This window comes from Temnothorax longispinosus, chromosome 12 (assembly GCF_030848805.1).
Source record: "Temnothorax longispinosus isolate EJ_2023e chromosome 12, Tlon_JGU_v1, whole genome shotgun sequence".
Classification (NCBI taxonomy): domain Eukaryota; kingdom Metazoa; phylum Arthropoda; class Insecta; order Hymenoptera; family Formicidae; genus Temnothorax; species Temnothorax longispinosus.
Genome location: NC_092369.1, coordinates 7,393,153 through 7,410,960, shown reverse-complemented (window position 1 = coordinate 7,410,960; position 17,808 = coordinate 7,393,153). Strand labels below are relative to the sequence as shown.

General features: G+C 46.4%; 1 protein-coding gene and 1 long non-coding RNA gene across 11 annotated transcripts in view; one reads left to right on the top strand and one right to left on the bottom strand.

Annotated features, from left to right (window-relative positions):
• The window catches only part of Lar (tyrosine-protein phosphatase Lar), a 380,644-nt gene that overhangs the window by 161,001 nt on the left and 201,835 nt on the right, over nt 1-17,808 (top strand). For all 8 annotated transcript variants that reach the window (XM_071795665.1, XM_071795666.1, XM_071795669.1 and 5 more), the window contains exon 3: nt 5,603-5,741. In XM_071795665.1, coding sequence (XP_071651766.1) covers nt 5,681-5,741 — 61 coding nt within the window. In that variant the 5' untranslated portion in view covers nt 5,603-5,680. The remainder of the gene's footprint in view (nt 1-5,602; nt 5,742-17,808) is intronic.
• LOC139823291 (uncharacterized) overlaps nt 1-17,808 on the bottom strand; it is a 78,208-nt gene that overhangs the window by 41,835 nt on the left and 18,565 nt on the right. The window contains exon 1 of one of the 3 annotated variants that reach the window (XR_011734733.1): nt 2,240-3,035. The exons of 1 other annotated variant lie outside the window; for it this stretch is intronic. This is a non-coding gene — a long non-coding RNA (uncharacterized lncRNA). Of the gene's footprint in view, nt 1-2,239; nt 3,036-17,808 lie in introns of those variants that run through there. One more of the 3 variants, XR_011734731.1, reaches the window with a different exon arrangement.

Sequence of the window (17,808 nt, the reverse complement as noted above, 5' to 3'; positions counted from 1 at the left end):
TATAATACGTCCATGGAACGAGCACAGAACAGATAATGTTGAATTACTTATATTTCATCGTGTAAATGTTCCATTTTGGAAGAAAATATATCGATAAATAATTAACCGAAAAGTGACATTACAAAATAATCTTTTGTAATGCATATTCTAATATCGGTGTCTCTGTATTTTTTCCAAAGTTTTAATGAAGTTGCAGCACTTGACTATTTTATATTCCTAATCATTTCGTTGTAGATTAATAATTTGAATTTTAATTTGATCGCGTATTGAATTTGTGTGCCAAGAGCTTAATTACAGACAGACACGACGATTGTCGACGATTTTTACCTTTTAACCCTCTACCCCAAATTATCCTCTCCGTCGTTTCCGCGCACGTTCGTCTTCTTGCCTTGAATTAAGACTCACCGCCGTGCACGACCGCCGTACTTTCCGGTTACTCTTATTCCGTTTGTCATCTTTTGTTCGGGACGAGAGAAGAACGAGAGGGAAAGATTTTAGGATGGACACAGAAAGAGCCGGAACAAGCGGCGGGAGGGATACCGAGGGATTTATCATTGAGCACCGTGGTGCACTGGCCGCAGTATTAAATTAAGTTATGCCTATCTTGGAATTTTTTTATTATCACTGAGAAAACGGCGAGCGCATTTCCTTCGGTTCTCCGGCTAAGGCGCGAGACGAGTTTTTATTTCTTCCACCTGCCTCTCTTTTCCTCGCTTCGCGCATTGGTCGGGCGCATTGGTCGGGCGCGCGAGCGATGTCGCGCTTTTCGCGCATATTTCTGCATTAAGCTCTCGACACTCACTTTACTGTCGTCCGACTTTATTTTGCAATTTTAACCAGCATTCGATTTATGAGTGAAGTTCCTATATAAGCTAAGAAAACGTGGATGGCCGCCATTGCGGCGCGTAATAAATATTTTCTACGCGGCGTTATCGGATATTCCGAGGCCTCAAATTCGAATTACGCGGTTAATATGTAATTGTTTGGCGTTTGCAGTGGCTCTAATGACACCAGCACTAATGGTCGAATCGGCTAAACCACAACAATGATTATTGCACATGTTGTCGTAGATTGTATTGTCGCCCGATTCGACTAGTTTAACATTTCTATTATAAGCTGTCAAACGTTACAAATTACTTTAGGCGCTGAAAATTAATGATAGATAATTCGAAATTTTATTTAATTTTATTAGATATGCTTTTAGAGTAGGCTTTACATATTTAAAACGCGAATGACGATTTCAATGTAATATTTATGACATCCGTTTGACTAATCTTGTTTTTATCTACTAATATTTACTATTCTTTATATGTTATATGCTTGTTAAAAAATTTATGATATTTTGCTTTTAACTATTCCTGAATATCGAGACGTACTCCTCACGTTAGCGCGAGACTTTAACGAAATTATTGTCTTCATCCAGACGCGTACACGCTGAAAGATCATGTTTAAAGAATTCGGAACCGGTATATGCAGAAGAGTTGCGTGTCGCATTTGCAAATGCGCATCCATTGCGGAAGTGAGTCAGAGTGATATGGGGATAGTGATCGAAGGGGAAACGGGAACGATGAAAGAGAGGGTGGTATTAAAGGTATGGCTGACGGTAAAAGCAGAAACGCAAAATAAAGGCATGACGGGGAGGTAAATTACTTCCGTGGCGATGTCGTAAACATTGACCAATTACCACGAATAATTAATCGCTGGTACGCCATCCTATCTCACCGCTCGATACGGAAATTTCGACCAATTTTCCAAGTTTACTTCCATCGAGATCTTCGGGTAAATAGAACGATACAATGAGTTTCTCATAATAAAATTAATAGCTGCAAATTTCGACTCAATAATGACGATTAAAATAATATTTATTGTTTGTCATAGTGGTTTTCAGCGGCCGTTAATTTTATTTTCGAAAAACCGCGTTGTATTATATTCTATTTATTAAATGATTTCAGATATATAATTCTAAGTTATTCTTTTAGAATAATCTTTTAGCAGAAATTATTAGATATTTTCTAAAGGTTTGATTTTTCAACGCGATATCAATAAGAGGATGACGGTTCTTTTATCGTAAATATATTTAGCTTTCGTGCTTGCGTTCACTTTTACGTCTATAAAATTAAGCAACAATCTTCAAATGATATTTTAGTCCGAGCGGGAATTCGATTTCGTTGCCTTTGAAGACACACGTGAACAGATACACTCACGGTACATGTACATGTAGACGCGTCACGGCACTTACCTGTTGAAAAAACGATCGGTCCCATCGAGTCCGACTCCCACGTAGACTCCCAGGGGTCTCTTGAGTTCCGCGACTGGACGACGAAGAGTCCAAGTGTCGGCGGGAAAGAAAGGAAGGAAAGGCCCGGACTATTTCTCGAAGCAAGAAGGCGCAAGCGTGGCAGATCGTGGTCACCGTCCTGTATCGATAATTCCTCCTTTGCCGCGTTCTCTTTCCCTCTATCCCTCTTTTTCATCTCTCTCACCCCTTTTCTTTCTCTCTTTCTCTCCTCGACCTATCCCTTCTGTTGTCAACTATCCGCTTTGTCTTATCTTTCTTTGCGCGAGAGATGTTCCTTCAGATACGTTCAGCTGCACCCTCGTGGGTTCCCACGGGCACAGCCGTCCCTGGGAGTACCACGCGGACAAACATCAAGCCAGAAACTGCGATACGTCGGCCGGAGAACGGCAGCTCAACCCGAACATCCCCTTACGCGGGAGACGCATGCGTCGCTTTTAAACCAACGCCGAAACCAACCCCCTACCTAACCCGCGGCTACCTTGCCCCCGTTCTCCGGTTCTCCGAATCACTCCCGCGTCTCTCTCACACTTATCTCTCTCACGTAACAGTGCCATTAACGATCCGTGATGATTTACGATCAATTTTGAGAAACACCCTATGAGCTTACGACTTCAGCACTCACTTCAGTAAAAGAACATTATTTTTTTTATCATCACTTTAAGAATATTAGTAGATTGGATTGAAACACTTTTGATAAAAGCGCCGGAGAATATTGAAACATATCGAAAACCGACAGATTTTCCCGTAGCTTACGTTCCGACATCTTGGAATGCATAAACTCGCTCGTGACTCACAACTTCAGTCCAGTGAGAAGAAAAAAACAACAAGAGAAAGGAAAACCAGGAGCATATCTCCCGATCATCGTAAAATCTGGTCTGGCGCGAATTCGTACATGTACGTACGGCAATCTCGAGGCCAGGAGGGGCGGCGCGCCTGCGTCAGGAATGTCGGTGGTGGACGAGCAGGGTAGGGGGTGTCGTCGGGGGGCATGGGGGTGAGTCAGTCAGGCCGCAGCGCGCGTTCAGAAAACTACCCTTAACGCGGGGTCTCATACGCTCGCCGGAGTAATTTATAATTGACTCGCGAGTACGCGACAGGAATTCGAGGTTCGCGTTTGCTCGAAGTTCTTCCCTTGATATCCAAAAACGTGAATCTTCTACGAAAACGGACTTTCCTGAAGAGACCTGATTCGCCTTTTTGCACAAGAAACGCGCACAACACACGGCATTATTTAGAGTTTCACGCCGTGCAGAGAGACAGATACGCAGATGCGTACAGATAACCGTCGAGAGGTCTGCTGTTGGGAAAAATTCACGTGGTGCATCCGGAAATTTAAACAACAGGAATGGGAAGGACGGTCAGGAATGTGAACACTCGCAAATTCGAGAAATTGAATTAAGCTCTTGTGAACAGCAAGTTCTCGTTTAAGCACAGCGGTGCTGAAGACCAGAGACGAGAAGTGCAACGAAAACTCGCCAAAAGAGATACAAATGCAGCGGAAAACATCGTGGAAAATATACCCACAACGATCGGATGGTGATAATGTGAGAAAGTCGCGTGCGGCGAGGGAAGTAGTACGAAACAAGATTCGAAGGAGCCCGTAGTCATGAGTGCAACGAACCCGAAAGCTCTAAAACTGCCGTATAAATTTCATCACGCGTGCTGCTATTAATCTTAACCCTTCGTCTTTGTTTCTTTCTTGCAAGATTCCACTGAGTTCCGTTCGATCGCTAAACAAGACGGATTATTTGCATTTTCCCGGCGAAAGTCAAAGAGCGCGTTTTGCCAACGCCTCACCATTGTTATACGGAAAAGGACCGCGTCGCAGCGTAATAGTAGTCTCATCCGAACCAGCTATTCCATTTTCGGACTTTGAGCATCAACAGAATTACGTTATATGTTTTCTTTAACGAGAAATCGAAAGAGCAGAGGAATATAACGCGAAGACCAGGAGCACAGAGTGGAAAATGAAAAGTCTACTCGCTCGGTGGAAGCCGCGGGAAAGCAGAGAAGAACAATTACACTCAGTTACCTGGAGGATGTAACGCGAGCCGGAATCGTGGCCAGCGCCGGGTCCAGGGTCAACGTCTCGCGCGGCAAAGCTCGGCGGAAGCTTTGTCGTGAGGAGGGCTCTCGGCTTGGAGCGTGGGACGCGCGAAAAATATGGGATGGTCGTGGAATCACAGGAAGAAAGAGTCGAGATAATCGCCACGAGATAGGGCCCGCAGTCAAGAATGTGGAATTTCTGAAAGTCAACAGTGGAAGAACGGCAGAGGAGAATCGGATAAGGTGGCAGATAATCGTTCGCATCATCGAAGTGCAGATCTCTGAACTACTGAACGCCGTGTGTAGCTTATTAGTAGCTGTCGTTGTCGGCGTCAAGAGTGGAGAAAACTACGCGAGGACGGACGACCGGAGGTGACTCGGCGAAAACGGAAGAAGGTCGGAGAGAAAATAAAGGAAGATATTTTCTACCTCCTGGGAAATATACGTCGCGCGACATCCGTCTTTCGGAAGCCAACCTGGAAGTGACGCCCTTCCAAAATTGATCCTTCTATTAAATCGGCAAGAGTGTACACGAGCGGACGCGACGACGGCGAAAGAATGTAAATAGTTCTCGTACGCGAGAGGAAGCGTATGCCGCGACAAAGTGGCACAACGATCGCGGCCATTATTGCGATGTCAGCGACTGGCTCCGAGGAAAACACGCGCTTCTTTCTTCCTTAACGTCAACGTCAACGACCGCCCACACCGACCGCTTTTCGATATATTCGCGGAATATTTTACTGTGAGAGAGAGAGAGAGAGCGAGAGAGAGACACGGAGAAAGTGGGAGAGAAAGAAAATGTTAAATGGCGTGTGTCAATAATTTTTCTCGATGGCCGCTGAATAGGCACTTTCGCGTCCTTCCGTCGTTTTGTACAGTTATACCATAAACGCGTCAGAAACAAGTATTTTTTTACGCGCAGCTCAAACTCCCGTTACTCTTCCTTTCTTTCCTACAAAAAAGTATTTCGCGAACGTGCGCTAATCTTTAGCGCTCCGCCAATTATTCGCGTCGTACTGCTCGAGAATTCAACGTGTCCGATTTTTTCCTCCCCCGGGAAAGAATCTTCTCCCCGCGGCGCCTGTGTGTGCGACGAGGGAGAAGAGTATAATCGTCGAGGTCTACCCTACACAGCGTCACACCTGCAACGTTTTTCGTCAGGAAGACGTATCTCGTCGTCCTACTTCTGTTCGCCCTCTTCCCCCCACAGTGCTGAAGGTGGTATGTTTTTGACGAAGGTGGTTTATCTTTTCATAGGTGTCACGCTGCGACGGTGGTGTTAAGTGTGCAGTGATCACGGGTGGTCGAGGGAAGGCGGGAAAGAAGGTGGTCAATATGACTCCTATCTTCCTCGTCGTGTTGCTGGCGATTGACCCGATTATCGCGCAGAATACCGGTGAGTAAAATCCAAGATCAACGACGAATGCTAGTGTTTAAATTAACTCTCACGTCCGCTCGCGGGCACGGACAGTTCCTCTCCGCGATGGACACTTCGTGCGCGAGGACAATGACCGCGGAAAACCGCGCGGAATGTGTGTGTGTGTGCACTGTGCACTGTGCACTCCTCCTAGGACTCTCGAAATCTACGAGAGCCGAGCGACGCGCCACTTTTCCACGCGCGTATCTCGCGTTCGATCGCGCGTATAAAAGAGAGTCGAGTCGCATGCGTCGCGAAACTAGATCGAAAGCACCGATACGCTCGTCCGCTCGAGCGTACACCGCGTTATTTAAACGGGACGAGATAATCCCTTTGCACGAACGAACGTCCTGGATCTTCGTAATTTATTACGGTTTACTTATTAGCTACGACGTCGCGCTGTCGGCCGTATCGCTTTCGATCGATGACGCGGGCAAAAAATTTTATCGTGCATCTCGATACTTATAAAAATTAATTTTTTTTTGCGGCTACTCCCGCGACACGTTGTGATATTTTTGCAGAACGACTCGATCTCTCGTACGTGCAATCGCCTCGCGACATTAGCCGTGGTCGTAGTAATTTCGTTGCAAGCGCGCGCAAGTGCAAAGAGACTCTCGCATCGTACGATTCGTGTGCGAGAGAAGGAGAAGAACTAAATGAAAGCGTGCGTTAACGTTCTCTTCGTAATACCCGTGCTCTAAGGACGTTCGCGGAAGCGGGGAAAAAGAGAACGGACTACTGAAACGCGTCGCGGGTGTCGAATATATGAAGAGAACGATGAATGAAAACGCCGTCGGCGTGACTGCCGCTCCCTAAAGTCGAGCTTTAAAAGCGCTCGGCTGGCTCGTCTCTTCGAGACGGGTAATAACACGTGTCTCGAGCAGGGAGCGGCTCTCGGCGGCTAAATGACGAGCGCACGCATCGCGTCGTTGAATTGCGTGCGTGTCGTACCGCGAACACGTGTCAGCGTCGCCCCGACTAGGCCGACACCTCGCTCGCGATTAAAATACGCGTCGAAAGTCCGGGCACTTCGCCGTATTATCGGGCGTTCGTGATCTCTCGTCGAAAATACAGATTCGCTCGCGTGTTCGCGTGCGATTCGCCGCGACTTTTGCGGAAGTGACCAAGTCGTCGGTACCCAGGCTCGATCTAGGAGACGCCATCGAAGTGTATACGGACTCTATACGGACTCTAAGACTACTTACGTTAAACTCGACCGACGCACGGGGCGACGCCTCGCGAGCCCGCTTCGCGGATTTATATAAAAACTCGTAGATACACGAACACCATGATCATTTCTTGTCGTCGCAACAACGTTAATAAACATCTATTTAGGGTCCGGTGATCGGGAGCAATGCTAGCTGCGCGATCATTATGCGGTAATCTGTCGCCGCAGTTGGTAATCCGGCGAGCTTTACGCTGACTCTGTAATGACGATGATACATCCCCGGCATTTCAGTCAATTAATTACGTCGCGACGTAATCCTAATTCGGCTGTCGGAAAGCTCTCGCCGGATTTGAATGCTTTGTGAGTTTCAGGCGATGAGAAACGATAATGTCATATCAGAGCGATGCTGTAAAACGCGTTCGTTGTTGCCGGGTCAGTGGCGGCAACGGTAAGTAGGTAATTGAAAGGTCAGTGCGCGAAACTACGCTTTTAAAAGTTCCCCCGTGCAAAAACGTCCGACCGTGATCGAGTTAACGATCACGGGGAGTCGATTCGAAATATCAGTTCTCTTTCAGAAAAACAGCGCGCTGGTGCCTGTGGCGGAACTAGCGTTCCATTAGTAACGAGTGACGAGAGTTAGCTGGAATCAGCGGATCAGCGCGGAACGAATCATTTTCCCCAACGGAGACGCCGATTTGAATTCAATAGTTCTGTTTTCCGCAATTCTCGACAACCGTGCTGTCGTGCGCCGCCGACCGCATTCAGGTAAAACGCAGGGGAAATCCGTGAACGCTTTTTTGTCTTCTACCCCCCCCCCTTTTTTTTTTAATTCGTGCAACGCCGGTCGCCCGTCTCCCATCGGTCGGATTGAGTACAGAAAATTGGCACTTCGCTTTTCGCGTCGGCGACGGCGGAAAGAAAGCGACAAAAAAAGGGTCGAAGAAGTCTCGCGGAAGGAGGAAAAGGTGTGTGAGAGAGAGAGAGGATCGAAGCGGAGAGAGCGGCGCGTGTGATAGCAATGGGATGGGTGAAATCCATAGTTAATGCAGATACGTCCCGTCCGTCCCGTCTAACTCGAGGAAAAGGAAACAGTCCGGGTCGACTGCGAAGATTTCCTCGGAGGCTCGCCTGTCCGTGTGGTGACGTCTTCGTGGGGTGAGAAAGGAGCGTCTTTCTCGCGGGTTAAGACGACACGAACGCGGCTCTCTATCGAGATTGCGTTTTTTTTTTATTTATTTCCTTTTTCTCCATCTCTCTCGCTCTCGCGAAAGATTGCTCGCGTTTTTTTTATATTTCGGGCCAGAGAGAATCTTAATGTACAAGTTCATATTACGCAGGCATCGCGCCGACTTCGCTACACACGTTGAGTATTGCGAAAAATGTCGTTAGAGTGGTGATCCGATTAATAACGGGATTTACTCGGTAATTCACGATGACGTAGCTGGCGAATATTTCCAAATCACATGTCACTTCCGGCGTAGCGCGCTTCACATAGTGTATGCGCCAATACCTTTTATAATGCATATACACACACACACACACACACACACATACAGATGTATTATGCAGACGTCTACAGGTACAGACGCATAGCGTAGCTTACTCTTTCCTTCATTTCTGGTTTTCTCCTTTCTTCTTTGTTCTCTCGTTCTCCCGCTATCGTTTTCTCGGTCGCGCGGTACATCAACGTCCCGCTTTTCTATGTCACGCCGCAAAATGGATTCTCCACGGCTCGACCTCAGCACGACAACCAAAAGCGAGCGAGGCAAACGGTAAATAGATTTTTCGACGCCATAAAGAGAACATCGAGCCGGTGGCTGCCTCGGGAACGTCCGGAAAATAGTCCCACGAATTTTTAAATAAACTCACTTACAGCAATAGTATTTCGAGAAAATTCATCGATGCCAAATTTCGGGTTTAAGTTTTCTCATCGCGAGAAGCGTATTTTAAAGCTTTATCTCTCGATTTTCGGATCGCTTTTCACTCAAAAGATAATCTCAGTATTTCTGACTTGACATTGACGAAACATCAACTCCAAACATTATCAGAGATATCGTAACTAACAAGAGAAATGTCGGAAATCCATATAAGAGAAACATTTGAAACAATCAATCACATATTTCCGTAAAATGGATTAAATCGTGCTGTCACACGATTAACTCGATATATTAAAGAAAAATTTATGTCGCGAGCGCAATCATCTATTTTGTTTACCACATGTGCATGGAGAAAATCTACGGCTAAATATTCTTGTTTCTCCTAACCGAACGCGATAGGAACGGTCGAGCATACCGTCGTTGTTTCCCGAAAAATAACCCCGCCGCATTTTATGATACATTATGCACGCTGAACGATGGCGCTTAGTATAGGTACACCTACATCCGCCCGCACCGCCCTGTCCCGACTTCCCTACGAACGTCGGTTGCCGTGATCATATTTCATCGGCATGTCAAGCGAAGAAAAACTCGTTTCTATCGTAATCATATCTCCCGACGAATCTGGTTAGACCCGCCGTCATAATACACCGCCATTACGATTGAGATAACCGGAGGAATCGTGCGTCGGGGACCAACGGGAGATATCGAGGGCGACTTTGGACAGTATTTCGGTGTAAAGGAAGAAATTTCTCAAACGTCACGGCATTCAATAAAACGCGGGTGGGAATTCATAGCACGAGCGCGCGCGCGCGCGCGCGGAAGCAAAAAAAATCGTATCACTTTACACAAACGGGATGTATAGAAAGAGTTCAACGGATTTCTGCAGTTAGACGGATAACGTGCAGGTTGTCCCCTTGTGAGATCATTTGCTCTTTTTTTTTTCATCGTTTTAGACAAAATAACCGCTGCGTTTTTTGGACTGGGTGAGGCCGCGTGTTATTTATCTTCCGACCAGACGTGATAATTTACATTCTCGCAAGCCTTCACCCGGGTTTCAGTTCTGACCTGTCGCTGGTACCGCGCGACCTGTCGCCGTTTTTATCAATAATTGACAGAGTAGACGTCGGAACTTTTCAAAGGGCCGCGGTATGTAGTCGCGACCAAAGAACTGCGCGAGAAAAACGCGGCCAAAAAATCGAGTACGACGCGTAATGACGAGTGACAGCCGCTTGCGCCGCGTGCCATTGCGCCGGTGCCATTTCGTTCTGCCGGTTTGCCGTTTTTGTATTCGCCGTTTCATGCTTCTCTCTCTCTCTCTCTCCTCTTTGTACATATGGAATAAACGCGTTCCTAGGGGAGGCAGAGCACCCCCGCGCTGGTTATCGCCGCCCTTATCCAGCGCTTTCCGCACCACCGAGCTCGCAATGCAACGGGCAATTTGGAAAACCGAAATCGACCGATCTGCGACATGCTCTTTTGCGGCGTTTTCTCGACAACCATCGGGGCATTCCCGGGACGTATCGCCCGCTCTTTGCGATTCACGATGAGGCTATTAACGGGAAGAGACTCGCTCTCAAAAAAACGGGCACCCTGGTATCGGTATGATGTACTTAATTAGCCGCCGCGCAAGCACGAAAGAGGCGAAAGAAGTATGCCGCTTATATGCAACCAGTCTACCCCGAAGAGAGTCGCGCGACGTCGGCCTGGAAACGAGACCCTGTCTGGGTTACTTCGATCGCGCGTACGTACACACTCCTGTGCTCGCGTGCTACACCTTATGTATTCACCCTACCTACGTACCGCAACGCGTGCAAGCACGCTGAAGTAGCTCGTAGAATGGCCGGATGATAAAGTAAAAAAGTTTACTCCGGCCATTTCGTAGGAACTCTCGGAGCCGGAGCTCTCTCGGGCGACTCTCACATTCGAGAGAAGCACAGTCATTGCATTTCGTCAACCCCTTTCTCTCGCAGTTCCCCTTTTCGCACCGCGCCGCGATCTTCCGCTTTTTCCCGTCACGCTCGATATAGCTTGTCCTGTCACAGCAGCCCCAGCTCGCGGGCTTTTTATATATCGAACGAATCGTCAAGATAAAACCCCCTGTGAGAAACTTACACCTCCCCTAAAGCCACAAGGCATTGTACAGAGGGTGGCGGCGCCGTTGCTTAGCCGCAACATTCTCGGGTTTACACCCCCGGCGTGAACTTACTTGCGGATCTAGGATTAGCCGCCGCGGCCGACGGAGCTTCGTTTGCGGGCTAAACTGATTATGTCGTTTTGCGGCGGGGAACTCGCGCGATCGGACCGAACTTTTACAGTGTTCGACACAGCCCGAGACCGTGGATGTGCGTGCTTAGTTTTCACCTCCGAAACGAACTCAAACCACGGTAGAATCCGCGTTAGACCGGCTAATACGCGCAAATAAGAATCAATGGCTATCACTTTTTCAATGGCTTAATCTTTTTAGTAGATTAAATAAATGAAAATATTTCCTACTCTAAATATTCCTATTCACGAGAATTGAAATAACGAAAATATATTTTTATGTAATTTTTTTAATAATAAAAATGAAATATACATTTTTAATAAGGAATGTTAAAAAATAAAATGCATATTCTGTACGGCTCTTTGATGATAGTTTTGACTTCAAAAGCCTTGAAATTTACCTTCACTACAGCAAATGTTATTTATACGCCATAGAGCACGATAATACGGCTGGCGTCGAATAATGTAGCGGACAACGATGCCCGCCATTGCATTCAGCGTTAATTAATCGAGCAAACTTTTCGCTCGCGCTGATGCATCGACTGTGGCCGCGTTTAATGCCGCGCATTGAAATGCAGATGATAATTACCCGCGCGTAATGCGAAAAAATCGCTCGTGTTAATTGCCAGACTGAGAGTTGCAGACGTCCTCGCTCGGCTGCGGCGAGGAGTTTCGTTGCAGAAAGCAGAGACAAACCGCTGTCTCGGATTAGGGGTGACGTTGGAGAGAGCGCTGCCGCAAAAGTTAGTTAATGTAATTAACCATTCTGTGTGAATCAAGCCGCGAGCCTTTAGCTTCAAGACCTTTTGGCCGCTCGCGCAAGTCCAGCGTCGCTTTTTAAATCACCACTTGCGTCGTTTTTTTAATCCTGTTATTAATACAAAACTACCATGATACGCGCAGAAGTTTCCCAGTGTATCATTCTGGAAAAATATTCTTTTAATATTTTTGCTTGATATATTATCCAGATTATTCTCCAAAATGTTGACATATAAAGAATCAAAATGTACACTTTAATATTTTTAGCAATATTGTGTTTTCAACGTGTGCATATCGTTAAATATAGAATATACAGAATATCTGGTACATAGCAGTAAAATAGGAAATGACCTTAATAGCACTTGCATCACTCGTATTGCAAGAGAGAATCAAAAATCTTTATTTTAGTAACGAAAATTTCGTCATGATCATTGTAATAGTATTAGCGTAATAATATTTTCATCTCTCATTTCACATAAATGTTGATTATTTTTCAAAGATACTTAATACGGAAATGGTTAAATCAAGCATTCCGGAGAATTTTATTAATTTGTAATTCTGCGCTGCACAATATACGATCATCTTTCTAAAGCTTTGCTTCACGGAAACCGAAGAATATCCGTGAATAGTGGCGAGTGAGATAAAAATCCGCTATCCGTAAAATTCGTGTGAAGCACACCTTTCACCCGGTTTTTGTATAAGACACGCGTTACACGCGGTTAACATGGACGTCGACCGAATTTACGGACAGAATGCGAATTTGAATTGCAGGGAACGCGGGTAAACGCCCGCGTCTCTATCCGTGCGTTTCACGTCGGATCACCGGAACGTTGCAAAATACGGGCATCACCGCGGTAACGATCGCGAAAACATTTACGGGCGCGGGCATCGCGCGCGCCGGGGCGCTGCGCTGCTTCGCGAACTACGCTGTCTGTATTTCTACGAATTGTGCGAGATTGGTTTGCAGCGAGGCGCCTAATCAAAGGATAATAACATTCGCGGAACGAATGCATAATCTACTTACGTTAGAGGACTCGCGCGCGCGCGTCGGACGGGAAACACGCGCCTGTCTCTCGCTTCCAAAATTACGGCTAATCTGCGCGCACGAATCACCGAACAATTTCTATCTTGACATTTTGATTTATTAAATGCTCTGTGCGATTATTCATTCCGTTCGTAAACTTCGCTTTGTCGTCGTTACAACGCCGTTTTCGCGCTACGCGAGGAGGAGAGAGACAAAAGAGAATGGAGCGAGCGAGTCAAATATCAAAGATACGATATATTTATACTGCTCGCGCAAAATACAAAATATGAACAAAATGTAATCTCGCCATTTTTATACGCGAATGCGGACCTATTATTTCCGCGTTTTTCTCCGCGTTTTTACCGTTAAACCACATATCCGCGAAAGCTATGTGACTTTCGGCTTCACTAACTGCATTTCCTAGTGCATTATCGGACAGATTTATATCGCTGCCGGAAACGAATGGCCCCCAAAGCGCGCGGAACATTCGTGAAATTTCGAATATTAAATTTATGATGGATCGCTGCCTTCCGCGAGGTTCCGCCATTTTTCGTAGGTAAGACCGGGGGAATGTTATCGTCGTGAAAGGAGGCGATGAAAGCGAAGGAATAAAAAGTTCGAAAAATCACATCAAGCGTTGTGCGCTTTGTGTCTTGTAAATGGGGATACATGGAATCGCTGAGTACTGTTATTAGTTATTGATAGAATCTGAAAACACACATACCTATATTTGGTATGAAAAGCCATAACGTTTCTCAAAATAATAATAATACTGTTATATCGACGGAATATTGTTTTATTATGCAAAGTACTCATTCAGGATCATTCTTCTTTCTCTTTTTACGTAATGCTGAACTCAGTTTGTACGGCAATGCAAACATATCAGTAATAGGCGCGATCAAAATTCTCTAAAAATCCACACGAGATCATCTTTGACAAACGCATCAAATGATTGCTTGATTGAATCGGGGTGCTGCACACACAGCGGGATGAAAAAAAGGCCATTCATAAACAATATCAAACGATGGATATCGCGTGGGCTGGCGGGCGTGAAACATTTTTAGCGAAAGCCCTTGTGTGAAGCTATTTCCCTATTCACGTGCCATGGAACCGACTGAGTTTGCAACGAGCGTACGCCTGACAGCGCGCTAATGCGAAGCCGATGTAGCCATTTGAAAAACGAAACGCCGTGCAGCCAACAGCCTATGCTGATCGCCCGCCGTGTCGTAGGGCGAGAGGAAGGGCGACCGTTAAGTCCCCATTAACGCGACGAACTCGCCGAAGTTTAAATCTGGCCATTAACCGCATTTACGATTACGGTACATTACTTATCGATTATACAAGGAGTCTTTATACAGAGTGGAGGAGAGGGAGAGAGAAGGACACCGAGTGCGCACCACCAAGCTGTATGTATCGTCCGTGAGCGTGAGAGAGCGTCGACGTTCCACATAGTGGCACCATAATTCGCAATAACCGCGGTAATAATCGTACCTCCTTACCGGCCGGAATAATATCACGGTAATTTCCTCAGTAAAAGTTCCACCGCCCGCCCCGCCAGCCCTTTCGCCATTCCAACGCGATCGTCCATGCCTATCTGACCTTCTCGGTACGCGTGCGACTCTCGGGTCGGTCGCGAGAAAAGGAAACGAAAGCGATGCGGTCATTAGCGGAAAAAAAGAGTCGCGGTCGTTTCGATTGATCGAATGACGCACAACGACGACCACTCTATTTACCACGCGCGTGCTCGTCGGCTCTTGAAACTCGGGTAATTAACCGAAAGGGTTGCGGTTCGCTGCGTGTCAATAGTACGAAATCACCGCAACAACGCTGCGATCGGTATCCCTTTTCCAGTACGCGCGAAGTACAGACAGGCAGCGCAGCCGCGATATTCCGCGTGGCGATCGGATAACAAACTCGCGAATAAATATATTTGGGAACCGAGCCGATTGCGTTCTTATCAGGGATCGGTTTACCTCGCCGTATTCGAATCGGCGGCGGCATCGATAACGTCACATCGGGTATCTCGCTTCCGCGAAAATACGGGAATAAAGTTTCCCAATATAAGTACAGATAACCAGCGGCGGAATGTGAAGCGCGATCGACATCCCGGAAGAAGGACGCGGGCTTCCAGAGAGCTTTTGCGATCCGCCGGCATCGATTTACGCGCGCGGCGCGGATATGAGGGTATGCGGGCGATGTAACGCGTGCACGAGATGGTCTTTGAAAAATCGACGGCTACAAGTGGGGTTTCCGCTCGCGTTTGCATAAAACGAAAGTCCCGATCGAGCCCACTCCCGCGGCACCTGCACCACCGTCCGATCCTACCTCTTCTCATTTCCTACCTTCCTTCCGGTTTTTCCATTCGGGACATCACTCTCGCCAATAGCGGCGGCCGGCGCCGGCCGTGCGTGTTTCGCATTCCGCACTTTCAATTTTGCATCAACTATTTTTCATACGGTTCTTTTTTCCAACTTCTCGGTCCTCTCGGCTACGTTCTCCGGAAGGACAAACTTCATACGCCTATACAATACGCGCGTACTCTGCGTCGCAATGTCGGATCACCTTCGCAAATACTTCTTTCCCCGTCGTGACACGAGGTTCTCGATGCCAACTTATATAGCAAGCAATATGTGGATGGAATAGAATCCACGATTCGTCGCAATGGCGCATGAAATAGCGTGCCATGCTATTTGAAACTTTATCCCACGGTATCCTTGCATCATGACTTTGGAATGCTTTTCTATGTCTCATATCGATGATTTTTTCCAATCGACTTTGTCAATGTTCCAACAGCATATTTATGTTAAAAGAAAAGTAAAATGTAAGAGATGCAATAATTCCATATGTAATTATATAATTATACTAATACTTAATACTTTATGATACAATACTTAAAAGGTATTCTATGCTATTTTCCGAATATATTATGTTCACAATAAAATAACGTTGAATAGAAGATTGTCGGGAAATAATCGCATTATTCTCTATAATTTCGAGAGATTTTTGTGTGCTTAAAATTTCACAATGGCTCACCTCGTCTTTGATCGTTGCGCTTTATTCCTTCTTATTGGATTCTTATGTATGAACTGCCAAAGGGCATCCGCGCGTAATAAGAACAAGTGTCCGTGAGTACGGAACAGTACACCTGCATTAAAATTATAGTTTACGCTTTACGTATTTGAAGAATGAAGGGCCGTTATTTGAATGCGATGCAGAGGAGGAACTCTATGAACGTGTTTTGCTTCCATATTACTCCTAGTCGTATAATACGTTGCAAATATCTTAAGCTTTGTGCCGTGAGTTATTAAAAAAATGAGAAAAACGCGGGGAAACGACTGCCAATTGAGTAGAGGAAGGAATGTATTGTGAAAAGTCGGCGCGGAAAGAATGCGCGCCTTTAATAAACTCTCGTTTTATAAATACGATATAAAGGAAGTAGAAATGTCTATATTTGAGAGGGCGTCTTGTAAATGTAAGTAAGTAATCTTAGCTCTGTAAATATTACATCATCGTTCCCACGCTCGTTGCCCCGATAAATCCTATACATATTCTGTAAATATTTTCATGAGCAACATAGAAAATTATACCGTAATGAGCAACGTGATACAGTGCATTTTATAGCGGGGAAATATTAATAGACTAAAAAAGAGTAGAATGAACATGCACGGCTACAATCTATAGAGTTTTTCACAGTTTAATAAAGTTTGAAAAATGCGTTTTGGATACAATCTGTATTACGCATACACGCACTCGCACAAAAATTAATTTGTATCTTTTCGCATTCAGCGAAACGTAACCTCACGTAACGCGATTCGGCGCGAGGATTTGTATCGAGGTCCTAAATAAACCAAACTTTACCGCATCCGCGTGTTCGTTCCGCGGAAAGTACGGCACCAGAGTCGCAAAGCTTAAAAGCGCATCCGCCGAGAGTGATCATTCAAAGAGAGCTTCGGTTATCCGCGCTTCACGGCCCGCCGCTCTCGCGCGCTCACCTTACGCGCGCGCCAGATACTATTTTTACGTCGACGCCCTTTTAAAGAGTTTTGCAATCGCATTTCCTGCGATCTTTCTCTGAAAAGCATCGCCCAGATACCTCGGCGTCGTTATCGTTGCACGCGCGCTTGCATTTGCGGGATGTACATCCTGAGTCCGGCAGTGACATTTCTTCTGTGTGCTGACCTCAACACAGGTCAATACCGCCGCGCGATAGAGATGCATTCCTCCGCTACCGGCGGCTACATTTAATCGGAGACAGGCGGTAGGATATGTCAATGGAAGCTGGATCAAGTTATTCTAAGCCGCGATTTTGTCATATCTTCTCCCCAGCGAGAAATCTCTCGTTCTCTCACCGTCGCATTCAAGAGGAGGGCCGAAAAATGGGATATTCTTTGAAATGCCAGAGGATCCGAGGTTCACGTTGTCACGCGAGTTCCACGGGAGAGGGCTTATTGTATTCCGGAATTCTTCGACAACTCAGCCATAAAACTCCGGCTTATCCGCGCGGAATCCGCGGCGAAAGAAATTTACCCTGCGGAAAGTTACACCTCGATTTTCGCCCCGGCTTTTACGCGCGGCTGACCCTTACAGTCCGTTTCCACTGTCGTGACTTTCACCTCTCCGCGTTTCGATACTTCCCTCTCGCGCCCCCGTCCGATGGACCGGCCCTCCCACGTCCGTATCTTAACAACCGATCTACATTGTCTCAGGTCCGTTCCGCCCATTCCTACCGTTCTTTCCTACCGAGAAAGTTTATCGCGAGCTTTAACAACACGTTAGCTTTTTCTTTTGTCTGGACGAGCCCGCGCGGGGTCGAAAGCGCGCTATTTCCACCTTTCCGACGATAAAAGAACTCGGAGTGCTAGCGCTACACTTCCACGGCTATCTCCTCGATATCTACCGTTGTCATTAATTAGGTCTGCGCCCATTTACTCGACTTGAGCACTTCGCGACCACAAA